This window comes from Chrysoperla carnea, chromosome 1 (genome assembly GCF_905475395.1).
Source record: "Chrysoperla carnea chromosome 1, inChrCarn1.1, whole genome shotgun sequence".
In the NCBI taxonomy this organism is placed as follows: domain Eukaryota; kingdom Metazoa; phylum Arthropoda; class Insecta; order Neuroptera; family Chrysopidae; genus Chrysoperla; species Chrysoperla carnea.
Genome location: NC_058337.1, coordinates 73,761,615 through 73,777,006, shown reverse-complemented (window position 1 = coordinate 73,777,006; position 15,392 = coordinate 73,761,615). Strand labels below are relative to the sequence as shown.

Here is a 15,392-nt window from a genome sequence, read left to right as displayed (position 1 = left end):
ATAGGAAAAAGATGAAGAGTAAAAGATAAGTGTGTGTGCAATAAAAGGGAAATATTGTGCATAATGCGTGTTGCGTGTTTCTGGTGGAGGTGGAAATACAGGTTGAGTTTAGACAGAGTGTGAGGGAGAAAGAAGAATTTACAAGAGACAACACCACAATAAACAACGAACAAGTGAGACACGAGCGTCATGCGACATTTATAAGCTGTGAATATAAATTCGAAAAAGAATAGAGAATGAATATGTGTTTTGAAATATATTTCTTGTATTTAAAACAGGAATATTTAATAAGCCATATCATTTTGTTTTTGAGTTTTTGATGATAATGATTAACATTTAAAATTTAGCAGCTGCTTTTAATTTTGATAGTTAATTTAGATTTTATTAAAAAAAAATTAGTTCTTTACAAAATTTTTATATTTATATTCATGCGCTTATAAATTAAAAAATTAAAAATAAAATTCTTGCAAAAATTAACATTGCTTTTTGGTAAAAATATAATTTTATGCTGACATAGGTATTATCATTTTTATTGTCAATATTTTTGAAAAAGCAATTTTTTTCTAAACAATGTTAATTAAAACAATCGTTTTTGTAGCAGCTTAGATTTTTTTATTTTTTGCTTTGATTATCAAAATTTTTTGCTCAGAACAATACGAAGACAGAAGAAGATAACAAAATATTTTTGCACATAAATTGACGCATAATAATGTTAAAAGCGGGCAAGTATAATAAAAAATAAATCGTTGAGTTTTCAGGTAAGAACAAAAGTTTGAAAAAAATGGAAAGGTTAAAACATAAGAGGGAAAAACACCGAAGGCGGTTACATCCATATTTGCAAGGAATTTGGATGATAACAATACCCCAATTCATCGTTTAAAAAGTTAGTTATGATAAGTTGTATGAAATCGAAAAGTAGTGAAATCTGTTTTAATTTTTTAAGTTTTTAAAAATTTATTAAAATGGACTCCGTGATTTGATAGCTGGCAGGCTATTATAAAAGACCACATTCAACTACTGGAACTTTTTGGCGATGCACTGTATACCATTTGCATATAAGTCTTAAAATGCATTCTATTTCCTTCTAAATAAGCTTCTTGCAAACTATTACAGATTGTCGTTATTAAAATTAGAGCAGTTTGAAAACTGTTTTAAATGAGTGTTTTATAACATGTCCATTGTCCACTTTAGATGTTTAGCAGTTGATTTATTTCGACGTTTCAATTTTTATTCTTATCATAACTAATTTCAAAAAGAGGGGTAAGAAGACTTTTCTATCAAGTATTTATTTAAGATTATTATTTATTTTCTTACAAAATTTTTTATCAAATTATATGCTGTAATTTATATATATATTTTGGAAAATTGTGTTTTTTTGGGTGTGTTATATTTGTGTACGTCTAAAAATTGGGTAAATATGTAAAATAAAAATCATTTCATAAAAATTTTATTATTTATAAGTAGTAAGCGGACATTCGCTTTTAAATATTTTGAATAAAACATAATGTCGTTGATAAATATGAAAATACTTCTTCTTTAAAAATAGTTTTTATTTCTGGTAGTTTTTCCAACTTTTATAAAATGATTTTTATACGATTATCTTTGTTGGATTTTTTGTAAATAATAATAACGTTTCTTCTTCTTTCTTCAATAAAAAAATTAAATAAAAGCAACTGAAATAAAAAGAAAACGCGATCTAAGTAGAAAAAAAAATATATATAAATGAAAATCAATAGAAATTAAAAATGTAAAAAATTATGTCGCACCATTTTGTATTTTTCTGTATATTTTATTAATTTTTGTGTGTTTATGAATATTTTTAAACTACATATTTTTTTATTATCTAGATCTCTCAATATAACAAGTGAAGTATAACAGACACTTTAAAATTTTTCGTCATTAAACGGAGGTATTACTCTTTAAATATCTGCCAATATGGCATTGAACCATATATTATCTACTTTTATTCATAAAAATATGCCGGATTTTTTCTAAAGCCATTCATGTGATTTTTACCATTATATTCAGTGCATTCGGTGATATCTTACCTTGCCACTATTTGACATGTAACTTAAACTATAAATGTTGAGATGTTTTAATGTAATACAATCCGTTTAATGTGATTTTTTTTTTGTAAATTGTTTATATATCGCAGTCTCTTTGTTTTTTTTTTGTTTTTTTAATTTTTTATATTTGGTTTATGTGGCAGCTGTGTCCAGGCAACAACAATTACAATTTTTTTTACAGTGTTTTGTTTTGTTTTCTCTAAAACTATGTACATTTTGTGAACGAAAAATTATTATTTTTTTTACAAATCTCTTTGATAACGCCCGGTTTCGACATCTAAAATATTATTACAAATATTACAAATATATTTTTTGAATTTATTATTTCTAATATATTATTTTTTTTTAAATTTATGGTCATTGTGAATAATATTGCATTTTTTGTTTTCTTTATGTCTAAAAATATTTGCTGGTTGATGATGACGCGTATTATCTGTTGCTACCGCCATGGTTGATATAGTGATGAACACCGCTCTTTTGAGTATAACGTAGATGATGAACTGGGTATAAATGTAGATGGTTTTTGTAGATCCAAGTGAAGAAGATGTTGATGTCGGGCCATACAATTACGGTAATTATATGATAATAATAACAATGATGATGTTTGGAGACAGCTGCGAACGCGATGTCGATCACTCATTGCATTACACATCTAGCTTCGATTTGAGTTTTTAATTCACTAATTTGAGTTTCTACAGTGTTTTTTAATTCTGAAACAGAAAATGTTTACAATTTATTATTCCTTAGATAAAGGCTGCAGTTAATAAAAGTTTGCTAGTACAGGACGCAAAATCGATCACGAAATATCTAGAATTTATTGGCATGGATTAATAGTATGCATTTGCAATCTAATAGGATGCATTTACATTTAATAATAATCGTTTAATATCTTTCTAGCTATCCCATGCTGCTGCCCCGAAAATTCTCTGCCCCTTGTAATAATATTGTCAAATCTTTATCTTTGTATTTATGGTAAGTTTTGATATAAAAATTTACTAACTGGTAAAATCATCCTCCTCTTCCATTTCAGCTTCCCTGGCTAATTCTTCTGGTGTTTTTTTCTTACGCATCAATGGATTATCAGGCTCTGGTGGTAATTGTTCCACAATTTCTTCTTTCTTTTTTATGTTGTACTGTAAAAAAAAAGTTTAAGTTAATACAAGTATTCGAATAAAAATATAAAAATTTGATGAAATGATGCTTTCCCATGATGTCTCATCTCAAAAGGAGTCAATCTGACTCCGTTAGGGAGTCGCTATAAATTAACGGACTCCCTACTAGAGTCAATTTGACCCCGATTAAGTAATTTTCGGCATGTTGATACTGCTCTTTTCTTAAAAATCTGTAAGAGGAATCGGTTATTGAATGTCTTTTACGTTTTTATCAAACTGAAAGATACTATTCTGTTAAGTTTCACGATGAGAATTTATTAGTATTAAACATCTTAAAATGCATACATACGTCTTTAATTTAAAAAATAAAGTGACATTTTTCTCTTTATTTAATTAGTGAAACTAGTCGTGATAAACCCCGATTGACGACATTGGTGTTCAAAATTAATTTTAGTTTCTTGTGCAAAGGGAGTGTGTACAAGCACACTTCACACTATAAAGAAGAAACAGAAAATATTTAGAAAAAGGAACATACAATTATTTATTTAAAAAAATTTTCATAGAATTTGAAATCTTATACAAACACTGAAATCGAACTTAGAAAATTCATGCCTAATTATTAATTTTTCAAATTTCATTATTATTTTAAACAACATATGCTGAAGCAGAATGTAGAGGGAAAATTCTTCTAACTCATAGGTTATACAGAATTGTAAACCGTAGTTATCAAGTGGGTTGGAAATAAAGTTAATAATAATAATAATAATAAAGTTAAAGTGATGATAGTAATAATAATTTTTCGTTACTATTTTTTGAGGTCTATATTAGGAGCAGAAGCTTTTCCTGACATGAACTGTTTTCTCAGGTTGACAAATTCTACATCTATGTAAGTAATGACACAAATTTATACCTATGTCCTATGTTGAATATAATCTATAGGACATATACAGAATGTTCGATTTACATCAAGGCATATAAATATTACGAGTATGACAGAATACATGCGTTAAGCAATGCATCTAAGTAAGACGTATAGGTGTTATATGAAATTGCAAAAGTGACTTGTATCGTGGCTTATCTGTTGTAGTTCATCTATTCAACTAAGAAACTCTCACTCTCCAAGCGTGTTACAAATATCTCAACGCATATCGAAGCTTCAACATATGTACATAATACCTCTCACTTAGATGCATTGCTTAAAGCATGTATTCTGCCATATTCGTGAAATTTATACGCCTAGATGTAAATCGAACATTCTGTATACTCCAAATGCGTGATAACATAATTAATAAAAATATATTTCGTGACTTATGCAAAATTTGAGCTTACAGTTAGTTGTAAGCTCAGTACAATAATATAGGTATATTTACCAGCCTACTAAATTATTTACAATATACAATTTTCCGTATTTAGATTGAATCTAATTTGATTTTCTCGCGTGTAACCGAGAGTTTTGAGTTGCATATATAAAAAATATTCTGATGTTTTAAACATGAAATATAAACAGTAGTGGTCTGTTATCAAATGTGTATAATGTAAACCTACATGTAATTATCATTGCCTATGCACGAATAAATGATCTCGTGTTAAAGATTTTTGTTATTTTAGTATCGCACATTGGATATTTAAATAGAAGTGATAACATTTAATTAAATAGTTAGTGAAAAGTTTAAAAATAAGTTTAAAAGTTATTAGCAGGAGAGGTGATCGTAGTGAACTATGCTTGGTAACCAACAGTAAAGGTTAATTTTTTTATACTATTTAATAAAATAAAAAACTGCTTTAATAGTTAGGGCCCAGTAAAATCCAGACTGGCTCAAACCTTCCCACTATTGGGCTTCGACTGTTAAAGTCGCTATGTAAACTACTGGACTTGTTTCTTTCGTTTCAGTTTCTTTCGTTTCAGATTTTATTTAACGCTGTTGGGTTTTATTTATTTTATTTTAGACTTTTTATAGTGTCCTGTAGTGATCTATCGAGCCAAGTGATTAAATGGTTAGAGTGTAGAAAAGAATAGGGTTTATAACTGTTGTGATAATAAAAAAATTTGACGGGAATCAGAGAACGAGATGTTTCTCTTTTGATATGCCTTTCTGATGCGATAATCAGAGCAAAAAAAAGATAGTCAGTCATGGGGACCGAAATGGAAACTTCGTATTTTATACTGTAAAACAGAAAACTTTGGAATAACTGGCTTTAGGCATGACCTTCGGAATTAAACCTGGCTGGAGCTTTCGGCAGTGGAGCTCGCTGGGCTCGCGTATAGCTCTAATAATCACCTATTTACAATACCTGAATAATAATTAAATAATACCTCAGTACTATTGAAATAGCAGTTCACAATTAAATATGGTGGAAGCTCATAGTACAAGATCCGAATTAAGGTCGACCTTCACCCATCTGTTTACCGAATGAAAGTTATTTTTTATGAAATGTAAAATATTTACAAATATCCCTGTTGTGGGTTGCCCTAAAAAATATGGTCCAGACAACTTTTAATAAAATATCAAAACTTGGAAAGCTTGTAAATTTTATTTTTTGACTGATATTTTGTGGACAATCATATACCACCGTATTTGCAATAAAATTATCTTTATTTATATATGTGAGGAAATGAATTAACAGATGAACGTAATTACTATTCACAACTTGTATAAATGCGAAAATAGTGAACGAAAAGAGGCAGACAGCATAGCTGCTGCATATTCTTTATGGCTTTTACTTTCGAGTAGATCAAAATTCGTTAGATATGAAAGTCAGTGAAAAATTTCTAAAAATTTTACTCTTGATATTTTCACTAAAAGTAGTCTGGACCACTTTTTTTTAGGCAACCCATTGCAGGGATATTTGTTAACATTTTATATTTCATAAAAAATAACTTTCATCCGGCTAACAGATCGGTGAAGGTCGATCCTAATTGGGATCTTAGACTATCAAATAAATACATTTGAATAGTAAGATGTAATGTAATTTATTTTTTATATGCGTTTCCACCATTAAATTTTTGTGCTAGTATTTTTTGGTGGGTTTTTTTTTTAGATGCGGAACCCTGAAAAACACTTTGTAGTGGACCAAATTGTGAATCTAAACCATCCTCGTATCCATTTGAACACACACAACAAATTTAATCTAAATAGGTCCATCCGTTTAGGAGGATCGACCTATTTAGATGAAACCGATATGTATGAAACCGACTGGTATGTATGTACATTCATACATACATACCGGTCAAACACATAGCCCTTGCCGTCGTCAGGATAAAAACAAGTCATTTACGAAAATAAACTTAAATCGATAAATTATTCTAACGAAGATATTGGTTTTTACTTTCATAATTTTTTAGTAATAACAATAAAAACTCTATTTTTCAAATTTTATACGCATTATTACCAAAAGGCACATACTATGCTCGTACAAACTAAACGAAACTTCAAACAAATGATTAAAAAGTAAGTGTTCTCTTTCTTTTATAAAGTCTATTATATTATTCTTAGTTAAAAAGTTGTAGAAACTTTTTGATAGCTTAGTATAAAAATGCAATAAGTTCGTAGAGGTGTTTTATTTTTATTTTTTATTTTCGCTTCAAGCTGTTAACTTCAATAACATTTTTCCAATATGTACATTAAATCTACTTACTGTAGGTATGTATATAAAGTAAAGTGAGTAAGGAAATAGTTTTCCATTTTTCAAAAATATTTTCATATATTTATGGAATAAAAGTTATTTTCCTTATCAACATTATAATATTTTTAAAACTAAGTCTAACCTGATGTTGTAAGTATGGAGAAAGAAGATAAACAGATGATTTCATAATTGACGAAATTTTTACCAAATATTCTGTAATAGTCAACGGGATAGCACCTTTTTTTGTTAAATGACTAATACATACTTGAAACCTCGTGAGTAACTCTCTTTTGATGAGTCTACCAAACTTCCTCTGTGCGACTTTTTTTGAAATGTTATTAAGAGGTTATAGTGCCCGATACATTTTCTGTTGCGATTTTTCAGACTGCTAGCAAGACCGATAAATATGATGTTATCATGCTCATTTGAAAAAGTAGCACTTTCGAAAAAAAGTCGTTGAGAGAAAGTTTGATAGACTCGTCAATAGGAAGCCACTCACGTAGTTTCAGGTATGTATTGATCAATTAAAAAGGGTGCTGTTCCTCAAACAATAATGTGATAATATTTGTATCTGTATACTAATTTTTATTTTCTGCTCAGGTTTTTCACCACAACATCACAAAACGTCTATATGGTTTTTATTATTCCAAAATAAGTGTCACGTCTCCAAAATATTTATAATTTCATTTTCAAAAATATTTCAAGTCAATTATGGGAAGTGAATATGCAAATGTACACTATTCTAAATTATCTATCATAATTAATTACCAATTTAATTATTCAATAAGATTTGTAAGAATATTTTCATCTCTTATACACTTAAACTTAATTGAAATTATTGCACATGAAAAAAAAATCAATAAAGTATGTTTATCAATCTAAGTGTTCATATGAGAGTTCTATTACCTACATGTGATAATATCGTCTATAACTATTTAAATATTAGAAATTATTTTATTATAGTATGAAGTTGGAAATTATGCTACAATTGATGCTGGCTTTTACATGCAACTAATATATTTTAACATACAAAAATATTGTTAAAAATAATAATTTTCAGCATCAAATCCATCAGAGGTGATTTTATTTTGAAATTGCTTTTTTCGGTAAAGGAATTTATAAGATTTTATAGAAACAAAACTACAAATTTCAATTTGCTCAAGGCATGTAAAAAAAGTATAATATTCTGAGGATACAGAAAGTCTTCATAGGTTTTACTTAAACATATATCATCGGTATCGTGTTTTATGTTAAAAAAAAAAAATTGTTATTTTGGATACAGTTTTTACTTATATTTTGCTTACCCCAAAGAAGAATTCGATTAAATTTGATTTATATATCTCTTATTTTAAATAAAGGTTATGTTTATTGGTTTGCCCGTCTAAGTTTTAAGACGTGGATTCATTTTTAGGAACCTGTTTAGAATTTGAACTTAGTATTAATATTTTTAAAATATTCTTGATCATAGTATTTCTAATATTGTATATCTAAGCTTGTGAGATTACCGTGGTGAACACTAATTTTTTCATTACCACACTCTTAATATATAGGGTATGGCTGAAACGTTGGAAACATCACAAGTTTTTCTTAAAGGAATCGTCTTCTCTGAGCACCTAGTAACAGCTTTAATTGTTATTTGTATTGATCGGGGGTGAATAAAATTTTTCCCCGCACTTTTACTACACTAATCTAAACACTGTAAACTATGACAAAGAAGAAACTAATTTCAAAATCATGTGCGTAGCTATTATAATGTATCTGAGGTACAACATGTTGCTTGGTCCGAGGTACACCAAGGTGTGTATTTTCAAACTTTACTTTCTCAACTTTTTACGTTGTTTAAACTGAAATATTATGGCTTAACAAAATACGCATCAGTAAGAACTGGTTGAGGTGGAATCTGATTTAGACTTCAAAACACACAAGTGAAAACAAACAATTGATCATGTATAGACAGTGTTGATTACGCAATTGTCTGTTTTTTTTTTTTTTACTATACTATATGCTATAAACAAACAAACACATATATAATATACGTAACGTATAAATTTAAAATACTTATATACGATATATGTATACATACTGCAAAAAGTTTCTAACCTAATTTGCGCCGTCACAGGTAAACACTGATGTTTACGCAAAAATGTTTCCAACAAAAGATATTTAGTTTTTTATAAGGTACATTTTTTACTTTTAAACTTTTGTCCTATCTCTATCGGTTTACAAGATAGGTCCTACGGACCCAAGACTCAATTGACCTATTTTGCTAATTTACGAACACGACCTCATTTTTTAAGTCCTAAACCCGCTATAAATAATAATAAATAAATTTCACCTTGATATCTCTTCGTTTTTGAGTTATCGTGTTCACAGACGGACAGACAGACGGAAAACCCTAAATGGACTTTTTAGGTGATTTTACGAACACCTATACCAAAATTTTGTTCGTATTATTAATATTTTTAAGTGTTACAAACATGGGATTAAACTTATACCTTGATATACTTCATATAAACTTGGTATAAATATTCAACTTCTAACTAGATGTATTATATAAAAAAATTTTGTCGTTTGAAACATTTTATTTACACTTACTATCGAGAAATTAGAGAACAAATTCAGCTACATTTGTACTCTTGGTACTAAATCTTAACTTACTCATAAAACTTGTACCTTCCTGTATTAACACAGTACTATGTGTATTTCACAATAATAAAATAATAAAATATATACAGAGTAACATCCATTATTGTAAAATATCATATCTGTATGCTTGCTGATGCTGCTTGCTGTTTTCATTTAAAATTTTCATTTCTCTTGGGACAAATAAATATTGTTAATTGCTTAGCAGTTTACTTCATAAGTCATTTTTAAATACACAATTGGAACACATACTAACGTATAACATACATATTAGATACAACGATCAGATGAAATTGCACCATCAGCAGAAAAATGAGCAAACAATATGGTTTATGTGTGTATTTACAGAGTGCTCAAAAAAATTTGTCATTCTTGTAGCAAAAATATAATTTTTATTTTCTTACTTCAATCATCATTTGTAGTAATTGATAATTTTAAATTTTACTTTCCAATGGCGAATATATGAAATATTTAATTAATGGATGCATGTATACTGGAATCAGTTACTAAAAAATTCTATAGAGTTTTTATTTTCAGTATCATGATGAAACTGAAGACATGATGAAACTGGTAACGTTTCCTTTTCTCCACGTGCTAGTATGTTTTTAATAATTAATTTCGTGTAAAACCTTTAAGGATCGAATTTCTTGGAATTTTAAAACTTTAACAAAAGACTTATTGAGTACCTACTCATTATTTGATCAGTCATTAATTGGTCTCGTAAGGCCTTAAAAATTACCTTCCGAGTGCAAACAATAAAAATACTTTTCTGTCTGTAGAACATTTTCAATAAACAATTACTGAATTAGTGCACCAAAAAAACTAAAGTTTCAAGCAAATAATAATAATATCTTCTGAAGTAAAGCTAAAGCATACTCCAACAATTTATTATTCAATAATTATTCGTCTTACTTTTAACTTTTTTTTCTTCGAAAAAGAAAAGCATTCGCTTTGTATCTTAATGTTGCATCCGCATCACTCCTTAAGGTACAATTGAAAAAAATAAATTAAACTAGTACAATTTTAGTGCAGTACAAAATGCAATGTAGAAATTGCTTGAGGGATTCGTATTTAAAATGTGTAAAATGCAAATTAGATCAGTGGTTTCAGTACTATGTATGATTTCCTTCTTGTAACCTTTGGCTTGAATAAGATTATTAATGTAACAATTTTATCGTTTCGGATTTTAAAATTTCAATTACCAACTATTTGATTTATTAATTGTCTTGGCACGTTTTAAGAAACTGATGAAAAGGAAGAGTTTTATAGAATAAAGTAAGTCGCTAATGCATCACGCGAGTCAATAGAATCAATATTCATAGAGTATGAAAGAAGGTAACACATTTATCTGAAAAGCCAATTTATTACGTATTTACAGCACACGTGGTGAATAAATGTATGTTTATAGCATATTCGTAGATAGTTTTCTATATTCGTGTTTCCTAGTTTCGATTATTTCGCTCAAATAAATGAAAATGCAAATGACGAAAAGTAACATAACAAAATATTTTAACCTAATAAGTAAAATAATGTTTTCTGTTTGTAATTATTGCACTCAAAAGAGTGTTTAATCGAGTATGTAATGAAAAGCTTTTTAGACTTTTAATTCTAGTTGTTTCCCTACTATGAGTTATAAAATTGTGACATACTCTGTAAAGAAGTTTGAAACAGAATCGGGGGTTGGGAATATTTTATAGAAACTGTATTAAGCCCAATGACATGTAACGAAAAAAAATAAAAATAAAAAAAATAATAAAAATAAAAATTTAACACCAACAGGATACTGCGTTTTTTTTATTTTTTTAATATGAAGTAATGAATCTACACATAACAAACAAACATGAATATAAATCTTCAACAAAAAAAAAAACAACAACAGGGAATTAATGGGAATTGATGTGATATTTATAGGTATGTGTGAAAATTATATAAAAAAAAAACTTCGTTACAGTTGAGTAAAGGGTAATGTTAAGTACCTGGGACACAATGTAGGTACCTTGAATCTCTCTATAGTTTTTCAACAGTTATTGTTATTTATGAAATTTATGAAATTAAGTTTATTTACTGATAGGAAAGCAACCGAGAGATTGAGTATCCATGAGCATTTGTTTTCGATAATTTGCTTTTACAGTTAGGTTAGGTTAGGTTATATTGCCTGTACAAGAAGGACACCCTTAGGCTATAGAGTCCATTGTGATACCATATGTGTTTTACCATCTTCCCCTTGCTAATAATTTCATTTAATAGATCCTCAATTATTTTCAGAGGTTGAGTTCATCTCCTTCATGCATATACCATGCACTGTACCAGCCCATCACAACTATGAATTAAATTAATTTTTGTTGCGATGGCGGGAATTGAGCCCACAACCCTAAACATAGCGCGAATTTCAATTGTGTATGAATTTTATTTACATTCTACCTAAATAACTCCCTTTTTGTACATATTTTGCCATGTACCCAATAATAATTCTACCATATTTCAGTTTAATACATAACGTAAAATATCGAGAGGTAAAAGTAGTTGAAAAATACAACGTGCTGTACCACGGATACATAATAATAAGTAGGCACTAAGTTTTATAAGTTTTTTCTCCTGCGAATTACCATTTAAGCATGCATGGGCTAGAGTAAAGTGGCGAAACAAAATTGGCATTCATCTGCAATAAAAATACGACTTGTAGCTGTTACTGGATGCTCTGAGAAGAGGATGTTAATAACTTGCATTATATGATACAGGATGAATTGTTAATATAATACAGGTAAATTAAAAAAAGTAAACCCGTAACATTAAGATTCATGATACAGCATGATTTTGTACCATGGATCGCAAATCGTTAATCCTTAATTTTGATCGATAGATGTTTAATAGGTAATTACTCAAAAAGGAAAAATGCGTAGGAATAATAATGTTATAATTAGGAGAGACCTTTTTTGTTTTTGAAAAAAGGCTTTAGAAAACGCATAAATGTCCATTTTGATCCCTGGTACTACACTATTCCTAACATATTCGAATTATTTTTCGTATGTTGGATGTAATAAATTTGAATAAATCAAATGGATTTATTTTCTTTCAAATATCATAATTTATTTTGTTGTTTAATAAGCTTTACATATTATAAATTTTGATTAGCTACCGAAAATTTATTTGTTGTACCCTGTGGCTCTATGCCCGCAATGTTTTCGTAAAATTATAGCCATTATTTATTTTGTTGTTTCTTATAAACTTACTTTTTAAGTCAAATGTGAAGAATTATTATAAATACAAATTTGTTTTGTCGGTCGAGGACTTTTCTACGTATTTTATTTTGTATAATTTTAGTAAGTCAGTAATAAGATATTACTTACCTACTTTTTACATGAAATTATGTAAAATATTTAATATAGATCATTGGATCGTAATAAATGAAAATACCATTAGACGTAAGTTTTCATTAAAACTTGTGTTTTAATTTCTTAATAATTTTCAGATAAATACAAATCATTTTATCTAAATTTATAAACAGAATTTGTATTTGTATGAGGTAAAAATTCATCTTTTATTACCTTTTTATTATTATATTTTTAAAACAAAATGATAAAAAATAATTTTACTATAATCTAATTCAATCGTTTAACTAATTATACCGAAAATCCTTTTTCTATTTGTATTCGAAATAAATTTAATCTATACCTATTTTATGTGTATAATAATAATTAATGTAAAATTTGTATTTAACAACAAAAAGGATTAGAAACTTTTGAATTTACGAGTTAGTACTTTATGACAATAAAGACAAAAAGAGAATTTAATAGTGAATAAATAGAAAACAGTAGGTAATATTATTAGAAGAATTTATTGTGTACATGGGTATAACTTTATACATAATAGTCTTTTATAATGTATACAGCCTAAGTTTCTTTAGTGTTTGTTTCTATATGTTAAAACGAGGGAAATTTTTGAGTAAATTCATTTCGGATTCCGTTTCAAAAGTCTTTGACGAGGAAAATAGAAACTGTTTTACGTATTTTTTGGTTCTGTAGGCATTGAAAAACTTTAATTTATACACCTAAGTAAACCTTCGATATACTCTCGTTAATATTATGACCAGGATAATCGAGGTGTAACAAGCGAAGTAAGCAAAGGCGAACTACTGTTATGTGTTTGATATATTAGGCTAGTGAAGTTAGGTTTTGATAAATAAAATAATAACAGGCAGTGATTTGGTGGAAATGTTAGTTTGGGGTGTAAGTAAGAATTAAAGTTGGGACCCTTGAAAATCGCTAAAAACTGTTTTTTTCGTTTTTATTTTTTTTCTCGGACAAAAAAATTTAATTTTTATGAAACTTGATGAAAGTGTTTCTTTTTTATTACAGAATAAGCATGACTTTTGAAAAAAAAAAAATTTTTTTTACTTTGAGATTTTCCAATTTTTTTTTAAAATTGGTCATTTTTCATTAAACAACTTTCTTGATGTTTTTTTTCGATTTTTATACTCTTCCCAGACTCATTAAACTGCTTAAACTCCAAAAAAACCGATGAACACGATTTTTAAATAAATTAGTTTTTATCAATTTTTTCGATGAACGATATTTTGCATATTTTGTAGGAAAGCATATACCATTATTTTCGTAATTAAATTAAATTATCTTTCTTTTGATAAAAATTTCGATTGGTTAACAGATAGATGTAGTTACCTATATTGAATTTCCTGTAATGATCTGTTAACCAAACGAAATTGGTTTTAGAAGAGAGATAATTAAATTATGAAATTAATGGTATAGAAATGCTTGAAAAATACCGTACCTGGAAAAAATTGATTAAAATGAATTTATTTTGAAATAGCCATAAACACTTTTCGATTGGAAAACTATGATAGGATAAATCAGTAAAATTTTAATGTCTCATCTGGTTATTAGATGGGTGTAGTTCGACCATATCTAATGCCGGTTTTCCACTAAACGAACAAACAAAAATAAAACAGAAACTCGTGTCGAAAAAGACAAACTCCAACGTTTTACAAACTTTTTGAAGACTGGCAATGTAATAGCCATTACATATTCAGTTTTGTTTTTGTTTAGTGGAAAATCGGCATAAGAACTATTAAAAAATGACATTTTTAGAAAATAATAGGAATATCTATATTTTTAATGTTTCAATTTTCGTAATTTTTTTGGGATTCTATAGTTTGGTTTTCTAATGGTTTTTTATAGTTATATTGCTAGCTGGCAAAAATGAGAAAATAAGTGAGAACAATCAATTGACTGAGTAAATTATTGAAATACCCTGTAAGAAATTGTTGAATGTTAGCGCATGAATCATTTTTGATAAATTGGAAGAGTTTAAAAAACCAACATAATTATGGTGGCCTTAAAATTTCGAAAGTATTTTCTATAATTTTTTTTCAAAAATGTTTCACAAGAATATTATAGTTAAAAGTAGTTAAAGCTTTCAAGTTTAAAACTAAAATATTTCTGTTAGTTTTACACCATTTGTTATGAGTTCGGTTACAGATATGGTGGATTGCGATTAGGTTTTTAGTAGATCATATTGTACCTACATTTAGACGAAAAATCAAAAGCACGTAACATGGATAAAATGATGAACATAATTTTATTTAAATAAACTCACCAAAATGGAACACTGATTTTATATTAACAATAATACTTAATAAAGGTTGATGATACATTATTAGATATAGGAATAGGATAGATTTGTTTGTATCTTTATATGTTATTACATAATACATAAAATCAGAGACTTTATTATGTATATTAGATAGACTCATAAACCACTAAAACAAACATGAGATCGAACATACAAACAAACAAACAAAAACTTCGATAAACTACTTGAAGCATTAGTTTATTCAGTCAGCCATGATCTTGTTGTACATATGTGAGATATATTGTCCAATTCATTTTGTTATAATAGCTCTAGCTGAATTACAAAAAATAAAATTTATACT

At 27.8% G+C, this 15,392-nt stretch overlaps 2 protein-coding genes across 3 annotated transcripts in view; one reads left to right on the top strand and one right to left on the bottom strand.

The window, feature by feature from the left end:
- LOC123291107 overlaps positions 1-15,392 on the top strand; it is an 827,916-nt gene that overhangs the window by 516,023 nt on the left and 296,501 nt on the right. The window lies entirely within an intron of this gene.
- LOC123291109 (complexin) overlaps positions 1,788-15,392 on the bottom strand; it is a 736,149-nt gene continuing 722,544 nt past the window's right edge. Inside the window, exons 5-6 of the mRNA XM_044871566.1 lie at positions 3,067-3,199; positions 1,788-2,776 (exon numbers count right to left, since the gene is read on the bottom strand). Coding sequence (XP_044727501.1) covers positions 2,703-2,776; positions 3,067-3,199 — 207 coding nt within the window. The 3' untranslated portion in view covers positions 1,788-2,702. The remainder of the gene's footprint in view (positions 2,777-3,066; positions 3,200-15,392) is intronic.